Source organism: Coffea eugenioides, chromosome 2, assembly GCF_003713205.1.
Source record: "Coffea eugenioides isolate CCC68of chromosome 2, Ceug_1.0, whole genome shotgun sequence".
Classification (NCBI taxonomy): Eukaryota; Viridiplantae; Streptophyta; class Magnoliopsida; order Gentianales; family Rubiaceae; genus Coffea; species Coffea eugenioides.
This window is the reverse complement of record NC_040036.1, coordinates 10,843,306-10,860,954: the sequence shown is the minus strand read 5'-3', so window position 1 is coordinate 10,860,954 and position 17,649 is coordinate 10,843,306. Positions and strand designations below refer to the sequence as shown.

Below are 17,649 nucleotides of genomic sequence, written 5' to 3'. Positions count from 1 at the left end.
AGTTGCATTTAATTTCGTGATAAACTATAATAAGGATGGCGGATAAAAGGATTGGCAATACAATTTTTCACTAGTTATTTTCACTAGTTAAACCTTTGCGAGTAAATCAATTTTTACAACTAAATAAGGATCAATACAAATAGAGTACAGCTAATTGACATTAAAAATAACCCACACAAAAGGATGGAAATAACAAATTACATGTGATGGGACAAATATTAACCAGTCTCATGACACCCCATTTCAGCAGCCAAAGCACCTTTAAGAGTGACTCTTGACCAATTCATTAATCCTGCAAAGTCTTTTTTTTTTTTTTTTTTTTTACCCTTACAGAAAACAAAAAGCTCTAATGCGCTTATTTCTTGAAATAAAATAAAAATAAAGAATGGCAGCCAACAATCAAATCATTACCCAAGTATGAACAGTGAAACAATCCCATATGTATAGAGCTCTGAAATTGCTGGGGAACTTGCTTCCTAATCCTTTTGGGTACTCAAAAAAGTTTACTTGGTGATGAAGGCAGATTTTTGTTTTTCAAGAAATGGTGAAAAAGAGTCAAAGCAAGCCTAGGGCGGCCCAATGGAACTTCATGCCCAGCTCCTCTCACCGTCACATATGTCAAACCTTCATATACTTGGCTCCAACCACCAACCTATATAGGCAGATAATTTGCGTAAAATATCCAAAGGAGGAATTCATGACAAATATATAGCTCAATCAAAATGAAACATAATTTCAAGACTAAGTGGTTCTATACGCACTTATATAATGTCACTAACCTTTCGCTTGTCATACCAAGCATACCAATCAGTAATGTTCTTGAGGTTTAGAGCTTTCAAGGAATAGCGGGTAGCTGTGAGCGGCAAAACTGCATCTGTGTCTCCGCTGTTTAATCAATTTCCAGATTCACTAACCATCAAATTTTTGTGGGTTTTTTTTTTTTTTGGGTTCACTATAAAATAATCGTAAGTCAAAAACTTTTGGATCCATTTTAAGGTAGGATTAACCAAGTCAATCGAAGGAAGAAGATCAAACATGCAGTCTAATTAATTTACTTACCTAAAGACCCATAGTCGGTGGCCTGCTGCTATAAGTTCTTTGAAAATGGGGAGCATAGATTTCGGGGAATCAGTCCAGCTGCTCCTTATAACTTCACTGCAATGCAAGAGGCTGAGACGTCACATTGGTCTCTACCAGTTCTTTATTTATTTATTTATTTTTGCGAAGTTTGATGTGTTTTGAGGTAAAACAGGTTATTTATGCGACAGCTTAAGCTTTTCAACATTTATTTTTTGTTTCATTTTTTATTTTCTCAATTATATTTTATCCATTTCTAGACCTCTCAGTTCTCTTTAGGTTAATTGTAGTCCAAACCTGCAAGTCATCCAAGGATGAGGAAGTTGAGTAATGTTGGCATGCAGAGCCTTTTGTACATCCGGATTATTCATGTACACTTTCGTATACTTCACGATGCACTGATCATTCCCTCTGAATTTCCAGGGCTGTATATTCAACAGATGAGGTCCACTTCAGAGCATGTTCAATGTCAAGATCAACAAAATGCGAATAGATACGAGAATACAAAAGAGATTGTTCAAAGGCATCTAAAGAGATTGTTAGAATATGTTGTAGACTTTGCCAGGATAAAATTAATGAGTGGTCTGGTCTTAGGTGAGGATGCCAAAGACTCACCAGGGGCATATTTAAGTTATTGATGGGGGTTCCGAGGTCGTTGCAAGGATTATCATAAATGGCATAGGGATTGATGTCTCCAAACTCCGAATAAGCACTTTCAAGGGCTTGGTAACACTGGATCCTTGGGAACAAAAACGAGTCATATGGGCAGGATTTGTTTAGTGCCTCATAAGTTGAATCCGAGATCAATCCATGATTCCACCAGAACTCAAATGTTCCTATGTTGTCATAGTAATCATCAATCAGCGGATTCCCTAGCTGCAAAATTTTTGAGTGGAATAAAGATTAAAACTAACTTCAGTTACATAAATGTTATAAGGGATTTTTTTTTTCCCAAATTGTGTTAAATCCTACCAGAAATCCTCTAAAGTTTATGATGGGATTCTTGAGACCCTTGTTGTGTCGGACTATGACCTGAGATAGCTCAGGAATGTAGTGACCTGAAAACCCAGGCAGTTGATCAGATGAAAGGCGTTAAGAAGTGGATCGACTTAATTATGAAGAGGGAAGTCAAAGGCTAGATCAGCAAGGGGGAAGGGGTGATGGAGTATCAAACCTGCATAACTTTCTCCAGCAATGTAAAATGGCCTGTTTTTATATTGAGGGAACCTTTCAAACCATCTTTTCAGAAAGTTATAAGCATCTTTAGCTGCAATTTTAAACCACTATGTCAGTGACCAAGAAAAAAAAGAAACCAATGCCGTACGATTGACCAAACAACCCATGCCCACACACCTGTTCTTTTATCTCCAGTCACCATATCAAATGAAGTATTCGAATAAGAGAATCCAACACCAGCAGGAGAATCCAGGAATAGTAAGTTGGCCACTGCATCAAATGTAAATTTTAGGCATGCTTTCTTTGTTTGCCATATCTCCATTATTCTTTGTCTGATTCCTTCTACTACTGTTTGATTAATGACTCATGACAAACGCACCAGAAATAACTAAGTTCTGCCCAACTAATCTAAACCTTACTACAAGGGACAAAGCAAGAGAAAAAATTAAATTAGAATAACGCAAGAGTTCAAACTGACAAGTGCTCTAGCTATTACAGTCAGTTGATGTACATACCATGATGTCAGCTGTGGAAGCACTTTTAACTTTTTGTTTTGGTATGATAAATATGTGATGCACTTATGAATGTAATCATATCCATTGACCGTTACCTTTGTTCCAAGCATATGGACTCAGACCGAGTGTCTTGCCATCAGGACTGACCCTAAAAGGGCCAACCTCCTCCGATGCGCCATAAGCAATGGATGAGCAGCCAGGTCCACCATTGAGCCACAAAACAAGTGGCTTTGTCTCAGGCTTCTCACTAGCTGGAGATTCAATCAACCAGTAGAATAAAGCCCTGCCAGCAATCTTATCAACTGTTACATAGCCTGAGTATTGAGAGAAAGTAATGTTTGCCGGTTGACCAGGCAACCTGATGATCCTATCACTCTCTTGGTGCCTGCCTTGTTTTGCATTGGCGACAAACATTGATGAAGCCAAATGCAGGGTACCAAAGCACAAAACATACAGAACGAGGGAGCCATTTGATGAGCTCTTACTCGTTTTCGTTGAATACTTCCAAGCCATCAGGCTTAGCTTTTCTCGAGTGTTTGTGGAGTTTGGAGTTTCATATCTGAAGGGTAATATGGTGATCATTCATTGCTATTGAAGAGTGAAAACTAAGAAACATTAACAAATAACGAAGAGTCAATAAGGGACTAGGATGCCTTGCCTGGTGTGAATTTGAGCTGTATACCAACTGGTTTTGCATTGATTAATCATGTTGCATGTTAGCCTGGCGTGTTCAGCAAAAATACTTCACTAATCAAGTCATTAATTACTTCATTGTAGCTTTTGGGCGGCAAACGTGCGAGGTTTTAGCATATTTTGTGCACTCGTTTGTTCTAGCTATGGACGTGTTTACTATGGGAAATTAAGTTAGAGAAGAATCAAAAGTCAATATGCGGATCCGCTTGAAATCTTTTACCGTGTTTCATAGAACACTTGTTTTCGTGGCTTGCCTGAAATATACTAACTCATTCTAGCATACCCTTGCAGCAAATATATGAAATGAAATGGGGGATTTCATCTACGTCCTTTGACCTCAACAACTTAGCAACTAAACGAGAAATGCATCTTATTTGTCAACAATTATTTTCTTTTTTCATCTCTTGTGCTAATTTGGCTTCGAGGTTCAAAATTCAAGTTTACTGTAAAAGTTATGATCTGAACGACTAAATTGGACATCATCGATTCACCTGTAAATAGACGCATATAATTTTGCTCATAGGAGTTTTTTTTTTTTTGTTGCTTGGAGACTAACACCTATTGTGCCTTCATTGGAAACAGAACTAGCCCTGTATTCCAATAAATGTGTCAAGATTTCTTTTTCCCGTGTTTCAGTTGGCAGTTGGCTTCTAACATAAACTTCGGCTTCCATTGTGGACCTCTATGGAGATTTGCACATTTTAAGGTGAAATTGAGCTGTACTGTGTCAAGATCCGCAAGCTTCTTCGACATTTGAGATATATATTTTTGCAGTTTTTGACTCTTTGATGGCATTGATGGCGCCATCAATACTCCCTCAAGGACCACCTGCTTAGCCGTTTGACACGAGTGACCCTAATAGGAGTGAAAACGTTAAAGGGTACTCCTTTCTGCTTCTGGAGTAGTGGTGCTTGGACCAGACCCTAATAGGTATCTGGTCCAAGCCATTGAAACTCCTCTTGAAAGTAAATAAAACAAAAGGCAAATGCTTATGTTGGTAAATGAATCTCATTTCATACTCCAACATGGTTCAAAGCTGCGGTTGCGGTCGTGATCCGAATAGCTTCACATCGGTCTTGACATATCGGTTGTAGTCTCGACGAGACGCAAATTTTTGAAACATTTAATATTCTAAAAATTATAAAAAATTATGATAAACAAAAATAATAAAAAATTAGCAAAAATAATAAAAAATAATAAAAAATCGAATTAACACAAGATGACTCGGGACGATTTAGCCATTTCTATTAGTTCGAAAACGTGTCGACCGAGTTCTTGGTGATCTATTATCGCAAAGTCATCTCATCCCAGTATCCCCGATCCGATGACGACTCCCCGATCCGATGACGACTCGACCGAGTCTTTGAACCATGTACTCCAACGCTAGAATAAACTTCAACGTGGTCTGCAAAAACCCGTTTAACAAATACATTTGCGTTTATTTTGTTGGACATCCCAGTTGAATCTATTATCAGGGGGAACAAATCACGGCCAAACTTACAAATTCAGTAGATTGTGATTCTACTGAGACGGTCAGATACATTCTCAAAGCCGAGATTAACAAGGAAATAGAATTCATGGAACATGAGTGGTATAGATAAAGGTCCACTATGCAAGTTGCAGTTTAGTTTTTCCTCGTTTCGATGAAACGAGTAAACTGGGCGATTTAATACCTATAGTCAATAAGCACTTTGCAAAGATATCTTCGCATCATTCCAGCTTCATACAGAATTCCAATTACAATATCTGCATTTCCAACCAATCACAGCTCTAAGCTCCAAAAACTATATCCATCTCACAATAGGTAATTGCTGTAGTTACAAAACAACTGCGCTCTCAGCATGGCATCTAAATGATCTATAAGGCTCGCATAAGTTCAACTTTGTGGCACTTGGTGAAAACCTGCAATTTCGGCCTTTAAATTTGTTAATGCTAGCCTACTAGCATTTTCTCAAGGTTGGATTCCAGCTGATCAGAGAGCCACCTAAACTTTTGCCTGGGAATAGTGGAGCTTATCTAATATGAAATGATTCTCACTCGGTCATCTTCACTTATCCGAACTTCATGAACTCGTGAAATGATCAGAACCTTTGATCTGCAAGTGAAGATACCAAATTCAGCATTCTTGACCAACAACTTTTGAAGGAACATTTTATCCAAAACATGTTAAAGAAAGAAAGAACAAGATAAATATGTGTGCATGTGTCTGTCTAGTTTTGTGAGAGAGAGAGAGAGAGAGTTACCTTCCAAACAAAATTTTCGAGCTTACAAATGCTTTGCTCGCCAATCGACTGTTAAATTCTCATCACTGTCATCATCACTTGATGACTCCTCGTTGATAGATTTCTTGCCCAAATCTTGAATACCATTACCATCCACAGAAGACCTAGCAGCTTTAAGCTCCATTTTCTTCCTCCTCAACATCTCCACTCTCTCTCTATAGGTCCTGAAAACACGGAAATACAATATCCAGGATTATTCCAAAATACAATGATAGAGTAGGAATTTGAATGAAAACATAAAAACTTTCTGGAGTCCAGTATATGTAAGTTCACTTCGAAACAATTTAAATTCTCAAGAATTATATATTTAAACTGGTCACCAGACTACATCAAGATGAAGCATAAGATGTTTTGAACTGGTCTATTCCTTTCTAGCTAATAAAAGCTTACCTTTGCTCCACAGTTTCAGCCTCTTCTATCATTTCAGCGGCATCAATCTGCAGATCAAAAAGAGAATGATAAGCTTATGGCAGGCATGCAAGGCAGCAAATGTACATGAATGATAGAATTCATCATTTAATTGTAAACTGAAAGCTAGATGACCTCTTCTTCTTCCAAACGATTATCGATTTCTTGCAAGTCTTCCTGAATCAACTTTTCAAATTCCTTGTACTCATCCCTGTCCAGAATTTGTCCATCAAGTCAATATCATTGAAACAGAGATAAAAGAGAGGGTTTGGAGGAAAAAGAATCGCAACAACGGTAAATTAAGTCGGTGCATGACCAAAACCAAAAGCCACCTACCTTGTAATAAACCCAAAGGCACCCGGACGTTCTCATTATTAGAGTAAATTAGCCAATAACCAGAACAAAAATAAAACATCAAATATAATTCTCAAGTTTCTCCAAAATGTTGCATGACTTTCAAGCCCCAACTGGGCTTATCTGGTAATTGGGTTTATGCAGTTTTACTGCAGAATAAAAATGGATCAATTTCTGCCCATACAAGAAACCATAATTTACACCCATACTAATCAGCCAATAAACATGGCCAGGAAACCCAACAAACCAATCAGTACATCACAGAACAATTCGAAGATGGAAAGTGGCAGTTAGTTTTCAATAAACATGGCCAGGAAAAGCTTTAAACAGCAACCATACTAGTTTTCTAATTTCCATAATCACCAGGCAAGAAAATCCATATTTAGTCATCAAGATTAAATACGACCAGCAAAATGGTAAAAGGACACAGTTTCTCAAGATGAAAGGACAAACAATGAGCTACGTCTAAATGCCATGACACTCAAAAACCTAAACTTCAATTCATAATTCTACTTAATTCATCTAAATGCAAACAAGAAAGCTAACATGACAAACATCAAAAATTGCAAAATTTAGTAAACCACCTTTCACACTAGCGACAGAAAAATGGCACCTAGCATGTCTAAAAAGTATTCTTCCTTCAGCAGCTAATAAATATTTTCACTACCTAACTTTTAGAAAGAAACATAACGTCCAAAAATGGGGCTCATGATGACATAAGATACCAGGAGAGCAGGGAAAACATCACACCACTTAAATGAATACTCAAATGCCTCTCTTTTCTAGTGAATTACACGATAACTATTTCACCGTGAACTAACTTTAAAAACAAAGTTATATAAGGACCAAGACACATAAGTAAACAACAATACTTACTTGACGTCCAGTTTAACAGGTGTAATGCCACGTGCACGAAGGTCTGCATCTTTGTCATCAAAAAAACCCTCAGGAAGAGCTCCTTTGACTTGCTTAGATTCAGGGACAGCAGTCTTTTTGGATGTCAGGCCTTTTTCTTTGGAAAACTGAATGTCAACACTTGTATCAGCAATTCTATTCTTAGTAGAGTCATCCAATTTACTGTTTGAGGCAAAGGGATCCACCGCTTGAGTTTCTGCAACCACTGGAGCATTTCAACCTAAGTCAGAATCTCCCATCTTAGCAGACACCACTCATTAATGGCATCAACAATATGAATTAGAAAACTCATGAAAATGTCCAGTAAACCACCCCCTGCATTGTCACTATATATGCACTAAGTAGAAGTTATAAAATTTTATCCAAAAGGTTTGTCGTGCAGATAAATTGCATCCTCATCTAGTTCTGTGTGATTTCCGAGAGACATGGTATAACAAAGTGTTCCTTTCTGAGCTTCTTCTGTGCCTATTGTGAGAGATTATATGAATAGGAGAATTCAAGAGAATCGGATCACACCTTGCATAGAAAAGACACTGAAGTTTTTTGCGGCAAAATGGCATCAATTTGAAAGTAAATTTTCAATTACACTTGCAAATGAGGTACTCTATTGCATACAATTTGCACTTGCACCTCCAATGCACAGAAAAAATCACAAAAGCACATCGTCTTTCAAAATTCAATCCATTTTAAGGCACTCAGAATCATGTTATAGATACCAAAATCATCATGTCCATGAATGTAGAACCCAATTTACCTGTCCTCCAAAACAAATTTCTCAATAACACCACAAAGAAGAAGAAACAACAAATGCCCTCTATCTAGAGGTACAAAATGTTAAGAAGAAAATTCAATCCAACTAGTTTTCCCCTTTTGAGTGAGAAAAGAGAGATCTACATTAATGATAAGCATTAAAAGAAAATGGACAAATCCAAATAGATGAGGAAATCCCATTGAAAAAGTTTACCAGGAGTTCAAGCCAAAAAAAGACAGCACCGACCCAAAGCTTAAAGTTAATCAGTTGCACAGTTGAATGCATTCAAAAGTATTACATTATACTTGCATGAGAGTACACATATGTCTTATTAGAAGTTTTAGGGAAAAAATGGCACCTTGCCTCATGCACTCCTTTTCATTGAAACTTCTACATTGAAAAGCTAAACTTGGAGGCAACTTCATCTAACAAAAATCATAAAGATTTGATATGGAAAGAATTTTATGAAAATTAAACTCCTTTCTCCAACATCAGAACCTTACCCTTCTTTTGCCTCTTTCCCTCATGATTGTCAAAAAAATCAGAAGGAAGCACAGAGGATGGTCGAGGTTTAGGTAATCCACTGGAAGGTTCAGGCTTATGATTATGTAAATCATCCCGCTGTTCAGTTTTTGGCCTCGCCATATCCTTAGAAGGATCAGGCTTTGCACCATTAGCTCGATTTACTGCAGCAGCACTAGCCTTGAGATTGTTAATTGCCTGAATCAGACACATCAATATAATACACAAGCTATGGTAAGTGCGGACGCCATTAACTTGATTATGCGTAACAAAGAGAAAATAAAAAGTAAACGGATTCACAAGAACAGAGCAACAGGTGTGAAAACCAAAGCACCCATAAAAGCAGATCTCAAGGCTACTATAACTATAATCTTTAATGTAATTATTAACAAGCCATTCTGGGATTTGTAATCAGAAAACCTACTGTTGGAAATGGTGTAAGTACACAAAACTAACATCCCCAAGTATTTGGGATTGATGAAATGATCAGTAATATATGACAACTGCAAAAGACTGGTTCTTGGTTGAATGTCAAATTTTGTAACTAAAGCATACAACTCAAAGTAGAAGAAAAGACACCACACTACCAGATTAAGTTCCTGAGGAAGCATTTTATGTTAGAATGAATAGAAAACTATGTTCCTTTACAATGGTGTGACTATGAGATGGTACCAAGTAAATGGTGTGGACTTCCAAAGCATGCCAGGTACATAAAGACAAATTGTACACTGTTTACTAGCATCCAAGTTCATGGCTAACAGTGACTCTTACTTCATGATGTTTACGAGAAGCTTGATGAGCAGGCCAAAGAGACTCAGATTTCAAGACAACATCACAAACTTTACATACTGGTTGATCATGTTCATTGTACCTGCAAAAGAGAACCAATTAGACCAAAATTGAAGTTAGAGAGTTCATTAACCATTATTTGCTTCAAGTGTCTCATTCTTCACTATGCCATAAAACAAGTTTGAATCAGTAGAGATCCCAAATTCTCAATTACACCCTCCCCGTTTTCCTCACACCTAGCCCAATAAACCACGAATTCACTATACTCAGTCAATCATTGTTATGAGATTAGCTCAAACTAAAAGGCTTTCAAAGAACTCCATACATTATTCCCTGCTATTTTTCTTTCATCATTTTACATCTAGTCTACCATATTTAGCAACTTTTAAGTGTTAGTTATCACATTCAAAGCAAAGATTTTGACGTCAGTTAATCAAAATCTCAGTTCTAAGGGCATTAAAGATTAGAATTACCTAACAAGGGGAGAATCAATACGCTTCTCTTTCTTCTGCGCATTTAATTTCGCCCTATACAGCGCTTTCTTCTTTGCTTGTGCATCCATTGCAACACCAATCTGCAAATAAGTTGCATATATTAACCTATAAAATCAAAACCCTTCCGACACTCTATTGCGCAGAGGTAGCTCAACAAATTAAGATGACTACAAAATCACTTCTACGTAAAGGAAGAAACAATTGAGTTTATCCAACAGATAGAAGAGCAAAAAGCTTATAATTAAACCCTAGATTTATGTATGATAAATATATGAAAGTTTGTGATTGCTGGTGCCCTAATTGTTTGAAACAATGAAGGAATATTAATTGGTTCAAAGTTGAAACAAATTACCCGAAATTGGCAGTTTTAAGACAAGGTGCCTCAATTGATTGGCTTGTCTTTCTTTGTTCTTCGATCAATTATCAGAACCTATTCATCCACTTCCTATTGAATTGAGCTACCTTACAGTTACAGCCGTTGTTTCAAATGGGTAAGCTTTATAAAGGTTGAAGAACTACTTTTGGGTTTCCGCCTTTAGTACGAGGCTTTTCAAAGCGTGAAATATGGGTTGAGTGTACGCACGCCTTTAATGGGTGAGGTTTTTCTTTCTTTTTTTTTTTCTTTTTTTTTTTTAAACTGGTGAGGTTTATGGATGCGTTTGGTCACAGCTAGGGATGTAATCGAGATCGAATATCGTGATACTCAAACTCGATTCGACACTAGGAAGGCACTACTCGATCTCAAACTCGAATTCAAGCAAGCAACAGAAACGGTGCTCGAAGTCGAGTTTGAATAATTGTTTGAATATTCCAGATCGACTCGATTATGCACGATTTTCTCATGAGTATGATCGAACACGAGTCAAGTACTCAAGCTCGAGATCCTTATCTTATTCAAAAAATACTCAATTTTTTTTACCTATCAATTTATTTTTTTGCATGTGAAATGATTATATGACCTATAAATATTTTAAAGTTATAACCAATATTCTAGTAATTTATGCAACTACCGAGACTAAAAGAGTAAAAATGTAATAATTAAATATATAATTTTAATTAATTACTTGATGCTCGATAAGGCTCAACGAGCTTTCAAGCCTAAAAAAATAATACTCATATCGAAGTACACAATCGAATCACTCGAACTCGACTTGCACTTGGTCAAAGTTGAGTGCGAGTTGAGTTCTTGGTCGAGTTACTCACGAGTTGCTCGCGAGTAGTTCGGTTCAATTACATCCCTAATCACAAACTCACAAGGTTAATAAATTCTTTTTGGATTTTCTTTTCTATTATTCTATCAATATGTTTTGCTAAATTAGTTTTTTTTCTTTTTTTACCCATCCACCGCTCCCACACCCTTCTTGCCCATTTGAACCATGAATCTAATAGTGAAGAGGTCTATAAAAGTCCTCCCCTGACTATTGAACCAACCCCAATAGATAAGATTGAAAGATGAATCAAAATACTTGATACTCGATTTGATTTTGGCTTAATAAGAGTTTTTTCAACTTTGGTTTAGCAACTAGTCAAGGTTCAACTTTGGTTCAACAACCATTCAAGGTAAGATTGAACAATGTTTGATAACATTCGAATTCAATAAAAAGTTTGTTCAAATTCAATTCAACAAATAAACAAGTCAAATTTGAACAAAATTTCAAACTCGTTAAAATAAACAAACAAGTTTAAACATTAAGGTATTCGATTTAATTATGTTCGTTTATACCACTACCAGTGAGTAAATCCCTAGAATGCTATATATATTATTTTCATAAAAAGTTTTTCAATATGACCTTCAGTCCAAACACAACAATCGTTTTTTCCTCTTGAACTAACCAGTATCAAAGACAAATTTTAAGAGTAAAAACAATGCATTATAATTAACAAATTAGTGGAATATATAGTATTAACGTCAATGAAATATAACGAACCAAGCAAATTAGTGGGATTATGAATGCTTAGGGACACGTTTATTTGCCATAAGCATGAACCACGACACGTATAGCTTTTGGTTTAAAGTGTTCGTAATTACTAACATGTCATGCGTCATCCACATGAAAAATTCTAGCTCTTCTTTATTGTACAACGTCGTACACAAAGCAACTGTACAAAGAGCAGTGCCTTTATTTACCCCGCGTGGCACATCAGTCAACACAATTAAATTTGGAATGCGATGGTTCTCCTTAGATTATCCTCTCCGATCACAATAGGGTGCAGTGCAGTTTAATTATTATTCTCAAAATGCACCGACTACAATACCAAGTACACCACCAGGCAAACTACAGTCAAATCATATTTTTGTCAAATGCAGCCAAACTGGCGGTGACAATTCTATCTGTGAGTTGCAGCAAGGTAGAATGTACAATGGAAACTGCTACACATGAAACAGAGTAGTAAATATTGAAATCAAGAGAAAACTGTTTACAGTTGAGAGCACTAATTGTTCATCTTGCAGTACATGATAAGAGTATTTCTTTCATTTCATCTATACAACATATGACTTAAAAATGGGGAACACATAATTAATGTTTATTTGTATGAATTTTTGAATTTCCTCCAGAATATGATGAGCAAAAGAATTACTCTCTTCTGGACTGAAGGCAAGAATAGAGAGTTTCAAGAAATTCTCTCTCATTCCTTTGCCTTTCTCTATGCCTAATACATCAAGATTTCAACAAGCTCTCATCTGTGCCTTGTGTAGCGAAGTAGCCAACCAGTCAAGAGCTGGGCATCGGCTCGTTTTCCAAGAATGATCTGAAAAGAATATAAGCTAGCCGAGGGCGATGAAGTGGCACCTCATGTCCTGCTCCAGTCACTGTGACAAAGATCAACCCTTTGTACACTTGACTCCATCCACCAACCTATTATGAGAAAAGGATATTATTTTGGGCATAACTCGAGACGATTCTTCTTAAACTTGTAACTTAGAAGTTTGTCTCGCTTTGGGAGTTAATCTTTCATTACATTTACGATTGTAATCTGAGTCAAGTACCATATATTCTTTCATCTGGAGGGACGGAGGAGAGGAAACTAGGGCACTGTGTAAAGCAAACTTAATTCAACTTCATGATATGGCTGCAGTTTTCCAGGAATTGTTCAGAGCAACAGGCAAACTACAGTCAAGCATTGCCAGAAAGATGGAAAGCTAATCACAACCAGTTGCAGTGTGTCTAAGATAGTTTTCACTTGTATAACTCACCCTTTTGTTGTCATACCACGGATACCAATTAGTAATAGTTGGAAGCTTCAGAGCATCGATTGAGTATCGAGTTGCAGTTATCGGAACTATTGAATCAGTATCCCCACTGGAAAGATAGTGAATACAAGGCTCTCTCAGATACAAATTATAAAATGATCCACCAAAAATAAGAAAGATCAGAATTTTGATAATGACATGGCAAGAATTATGATAAGCAAAAAACAAAATGAAATAGTAGCAATGATGCACAGTTAGGCACGCAGATCTACACCTAACATGCAGCTAACTACCACTAATTCTTTCCAAACAGGACTAGTTGTGTCTCCTGAGTGCAAATAATTGAAGTGAAATTCCTTCTACTGTCTTGGAATCAAAGATTTCAGTTCGCTGAAGTAACAAAGAGCTACACGATGGGCAGAAAAATGCAACAGAAGGAAGGGAATCAACTAGGTCAAACCTGAATACCCATATCTTGAGACCAGCTGCCATTAGTTCTTGATAAATTGGAAGCACCGATAGAGGAGCATCTGCCCAGTAGATACCAACCGTATCACTGCAAAGTAATAATTCTTCCTATCAACACAAACATCAATGGTACTATTATCAAGAAGATTTGTTAATTTTGTCCACTCACCTGCATGTTTTCCATGGGTAAGGGATCCCACTTGTGTTGGCGTGGAATGCCTCTTGAACTTCTGGGAGATTGAAGTAAACTGTGGAATGCCTTTCCGTGCACGGGTCGTATGCTCTGGGCATCCAGGGCTAGGTAAAAAGAGCAGAAGAGTAAGTTGTTTAAAAGAACAACAGATTACAAACTTTTAAGCGGGCAAGCAACTTCTGCACTGCTAAAATTCTATATTCAGAGCTAGTATGTGATACTGCAAAACAAATCCTAATAGGGCACAACTATCTTACTATCTCAGGCAAGGTTGCGTCCCTTCCATATTCAATTTGTCCAACATCTTTGACCAAAAAAGTGAGGGTAGGAATTCCTATTTCTACTTGGTTGATATCAGATAATTATCAGGAAGTACAGCAGATGATAGATGTTTGAAAAGATTGGCTAATAGATACATGGCAAGATCTTATATAAGAGAGGACAAAATTGATAATTTGATATCTGCGGTGCAATGGTTTGAGATGAAGAGAGACCACTTATAGAAACTAGAATAACTGCGCAAATGTTTTGGCTATTTAAGGTTTGTCCAGTCATATCCTAACACAGGCCACAAGACAAAGTACAAACAGGTGATTGTCGTTTCCAGGTTGGAATGATGTTAGAAAACTGCTGCTAAGTATTGACGCCAACAAAAGAGAATAGTCCAGTATGCGACCGCTGACCAAAGATGTGTCCAAAAACAACTACTCACCAAGTAGGCACAAAGGATTCCATTATGTTCATTCAAATCAATGCTATATTGATGCAACAGGCAGATTCAAGCCATGACTAAATTCCCATCTAATACCTATCCATCGCACCATCTGAAGTCCACATTTTGTCTGAAATTTAAAAAACTTTCAGCCTCAAACTGCATAGCGATGTGAAGCATAAATAGATGATAGGCAACCAAGAGGATATGAAAAATTTATCCCCAGATTGGCATATTTTCAATTCCTACAGCTCTTTTTATTATTATTTGCATTATGTTTACAAACACAAAATCTTAACAACTTGCTTCGACGAATTTCACAGCAAAGGAAAGCTAGTGTAGACTAAATTTTAACAGGAACAAAGTAAATATTAGAAGAATCAAGATAGAAACTCACAAAGTGAACCCTAAATCTCCGTCGCAGGGATGAACTTGCATTGCAAGGAGGAGTATATATGCTATAAGGGTCAATGTTCCCCTGCTCCTTTTCAGCCAGAAGAAGAGACTTAACACAGTCATCTGACGGATGTGTAGAAGATCCCGTATCACACGTTTCACGAAGAACCTTGTATGTGGAATCCGAAATTAAACCGTGCGTCCACCAGTACTCAAATGTTCCAATGTAATCATGGTAGTCATCAGTAACAGCATTGCCCACCTACGTGAACAGTTTCAACATAAAGCGAATGAGTAGAAAGTCAAAAGAGAAATCAGAATTGAAGACCAGTAACCAAAAGCATGCGAACATAATTTTAATTTTCAGTAATACCATGAAGCCCTTGAAATTAATAACTGGATTCTCAATTCCTTTGTTTCTTTCATAGATAATCTGAGACAGCTGTGGAACATAATGTCCTGCATAAATAAATGAAAATTTGCTTTAGTAATTTTCTCAAACTGAAAATTTAATGGTGTCTGCAAATCATAAGGAAATCTTAGACCTGCATAACTTTCTCCAGCAATGTAAAATTCCCTATGCTTGTATTGAGGAAACCTTTCAAACCACTGAACTAGAAAGGTATATGCATCTTCGGCTACAAAATTTAATATACAAGATTAAAAACAGTCAAAAGTGTACAAGTTTAAGCCAAATGGGACAAAATGCAAACTTGTACTGTCAAAATTCTGCGCAGAAGATTAATCAATAAGTAAAACACAGTAATCCAAATCAAATTCACGAGCTTTGGCTGGTCTCACCTGTTCTCTGGTCACCTGCGGTGTACAAATCGGATGATGTGTTTGAATATGAAAATCCGACACCAGCTGGTGATTCAACAAAAAGCAAATTCGCCACTGCCCAAAAAGAAAGTCACAATCTTGAAAACAAGAAATCAATATGTTTGTAACTAACTGCAGGAAACCAAAACAAATGCAGCTTACATTTGTTCCAAGAATAAGGGTTGGAAAAAAGAGTCTTTCCATCAGGCTTAACGCGAAAAGGACCAATCTCTTCGGCAGCTCCATAAGCTACAGAGGAACAGCCTGGCCCTCCATTCAGCCACAGAAGTAGCGGCCTCGACTCAGGTGCTCTGCTTGCTGGCGACTCGATGAACCAGTAAAACAGAGCCCTCCCTGCTTTCTTATTTACAGTAACATAACCTGAATACTGATCGAAATCTACATTTGCAGGCTGCCCAGGTAAAGTTTTAATCCTATCTCTTTCTTGATCTTGGTTAATCCGAGAATAACAAGTTCCAAAAAGAAGAAATAATGGTAAAACTACCACAAAGAATAATGTGAGGTAATGGCGTCCCATGAGGCAATCTATCAAAAAAGCTACTAAAAAATAACTCCAACCCAGAAACACAAATCCCAAAAGAATTCTGGGTTTCCAAGGAATTCTCTTGGGGATGTAGAATTCATGTGTTTTGCATTGAACCAGTGAAAGTAGTTGGGACCCTTTATAACGGTGACGATAATGAACTATTAAAGATCCTGTGAATAAGCAGTAGAATATTAAAAGGCAGAACTAGACAATTTTGATGAACATGAATTTCCGAGTAAATTACTCATCAGGTTTTCAAGATAGTGCAACATAATATAAGCCCCAAGACAAGCCCAACTAGTAAGACAAGCGCACGAGAATATTCAGTAGAATGAAAATGACCCAACCAAGTCAGCAAAAGTAAACCACTCAACCACGGACTAAAATACCGCTACAAATTTTCTAGCCCTGAGTGTGACTCGTCTAAAGATTCCGATCCAACTAGAGAGATTCAAGAAGCGGAGGATTTTAATAAGTGCTGAACTTTCATTCACGTTTTTGCAAAATTATTACATGCGCTTTTTCAGATCTTCCGAGCCAAATGATCAATTGGGACAGGCTATCATTGGACGTGTCTGAACCAACCATTGACAATATTTTGTCTCTGGACTTTCTTTAATGAGTGTTGGCATGCCTCACTGGCAATGATTCAGCACAGCCCCTCACGCCGTAAGAAGTTACTATTAGTCAATTCTTGCAGGGAGACGAGAATTAATTTGTTTGGAAAATGAATTATTTGCAAGCTTTATTTGCTTCCATCAGAAATTCATTTTTCAGCCGGCTTTTTTTATTTTATATATGTCACTTCAAAATTATAATAATTTTTAAAAAATTATTTCAAATAATTTACTATCCAAACACATTTGATATTAGTACTTCTCAAAAAAAAAATTCAGACATTCTACCCCTTTTTTCACATTGGATGAAGTTTACCGAGTGCTTGATATTTTTTTTTTTTTTTTTTTTTAAGGAGTACCTCGATATCATTTCCCTATTTTAGCCTAAAAAAAGAAAACAGTGAATGCAATTATTATCGTTTGCAGAATGTAGTTGGACATTCATTGCTTAAGGTGCCTCAGCGTTGGAAAATTTAGGTGAGACAGAGTGGTGGATTGCGTCGAGAGCCAAAGTTTACTTCAGCAGAAGAAAAAAAAAATTTAAGTGACCATTCAACCTGTATGATTTTGACTAACATGTCTTGACTACTTTATTGTCCGACAAAAGTTGACTTTAAATTCCGCCGGATAGTCTTTTACACATGGTTATTGCTTGTCCGTACGAGATTCAAAGATCTGTTTTAATTCAAAGATCTGTTTTAATTAGCTTTACAAGTTGACGAACA

The 17,649-nt window shown here is 36.9% G+C and overlaps 3 protein-coding genes across 4 annotated transcripts; all 3 read right to left on the bottom strand.

The window, feature by feature from the left end:
* Nucleotides 1-493: 493 nt before the first annotated feature.
* Nucleotides 494-3,281, bottom strand: LOC113756202 (serine carboxypeptidase-like 27). The gene is made up of 9 exons (XM_027299971.1): nt 2,864-3,281; nt 2,431-2,523; nt 2,252-2,344; nt 2,050-2,135; nt 1,693-1,953; nt 1,375-1,502; nt 1,060-1,155; nt 780-885; nt 494-652 (listed from the first exon to the last, which is right to left on the bottom strand). The coding sequence occupies exons 1-9, from the start codon at nt 3,279-3,281 to the stop codon at nt 494-496; spliced, it is 1,440 nt and encodes a 479-aa protein (XP_027155772.1).
* Nucleotides 3,282-5,035: 1,754 nt separating this feature from the next.
* Nucleotides 5,036-10,450, bottom strand: LOC113761642 (zinc finger protein 830). 2 transcript variants are annotated; one of them, XM_027304715.1, is made up of 9 exons: nt 10,329-10,450; nt 9,956-10,056; nt 9,465-9,564; nt 8,675-8,891; nt 7,382-7,625; nt 6,287-6,362; nt 6,134-6,180; nt 5,705-5,907; nt 5,036-5,556 (listed from the first exon to the last, which is right to left on the bottom strand). In XM_027304715.1, exons 2-8 carry the CDS (start codon nt 10,042-10,044, stop codon nt 5,727-5,729), a joined length of 954 nt encoding a protein of 317 aa, XP_027160516.1. In that variant the 5' UTR covers nt 10,045-10,056; nt 10,329-10,450; the 3' UTR covers nt 5,036-5,556; nt 5,705-5,726. The 2 variants fall into 2 exon arrangements, with proteins under 2 accessions (XP_027160516.1, XP_027160517.1); XM_027304716.1 differs by having other exon boundaries at nt 7,382-7,616.
* Nucleotides 10,451-12,348: 1,898 nt separating this feature from the next.
* Nucleotides 12,349-16,718, bottom strand: LOC113763993 (serine carboxypeptidase-like 27). The gene is made up of 9 exons (XM_027308009.1): nt 15,923-16,718; nt 15,740-15,835; nt 15,484-15,576; nt 15,312-15,397; nt 14,940-15,200; nt 13,807-13,934; nt 13,630-13,725; nt 13,173-13,278; nt 12,349-12,834 (listed from the first exon to the last, which is right to left on the bottom strand). The coding sequence occupies exons 1-9, from the start codon at nt 16,296-16,298 to the stop codon at nt 12,691-12,693; spliced, it is 1,386 nt and encodes a 461-aa protein (XP_027163810.1). The 5' UTR covers nt 16,299-16,718; the 3' UTR covers nt 12,349-12,690.
* Nucleotides 16,719-17,649: the final 931 nt, after the last annotated feature.

Coding starts and splice junctions, on each gene's coding strand:
- LOC113756202 (XM_027299971.1), bottom strand. CDS start 3,281: ATGGCTTGGAAGTATTCAACGAAAACGAGTAAGAGCTCATCAAATGGC. Junction 1,156..1,374: donor CATCCTTGGATGACTTGCAG/GTTTGGACTACA, acceptor CTTGCATTGCAG/TGAAGTTATAAGGAGCAGCT. Junction 886..1,059: donor CACCGACTATGGGTCTTTAG/GTAAGTAAATTA, acceptor TTGATTAAACAG/CGGAGACACAGATGCAGTTT.
- LOC113761642 (XM_027304715.1), bottom strand. CDS start 10,044: ATGGATGCACAAGCAAAGAAGAAAGCGCTGTATAGGGCGAAATTAAAT. Junction 8,892..9,464: donor CTTCTCGTAAACATCATGAA/GTAAGAGTCACT, acceptor TGTCTGATTCAG/GCAATTAACAATCTCAAGGC. Junction 6,363..7,381: donor CCTGTTAAACTGGACGTCAA/GTAAGTATTGTT, acceptor AATTCTGGACAG/GGATGAGTACAAGGAATTTG.
- LOC113763993 (XM_027308009.1), bottom strand. CDS start 16,298: ATGGGACGCCATTACCTCACATTATTCTTTGTGGTAGTTTTACCATTA. Junction 15,836..15,922: donor CCCTTATTCTTGGAACAAAT/GTAAGCTGCATT, acceptor CTTTTTGGGCAG/TGGCGAATTTGCTTTTTGTT. Junction 13,935..14,939: donor GGAGATTTAGGGTTCACTTT/GTGAGTTTCTAT, acceptor CTTTTTACCTAG/CCCTGGATGCCCAGAGCATA.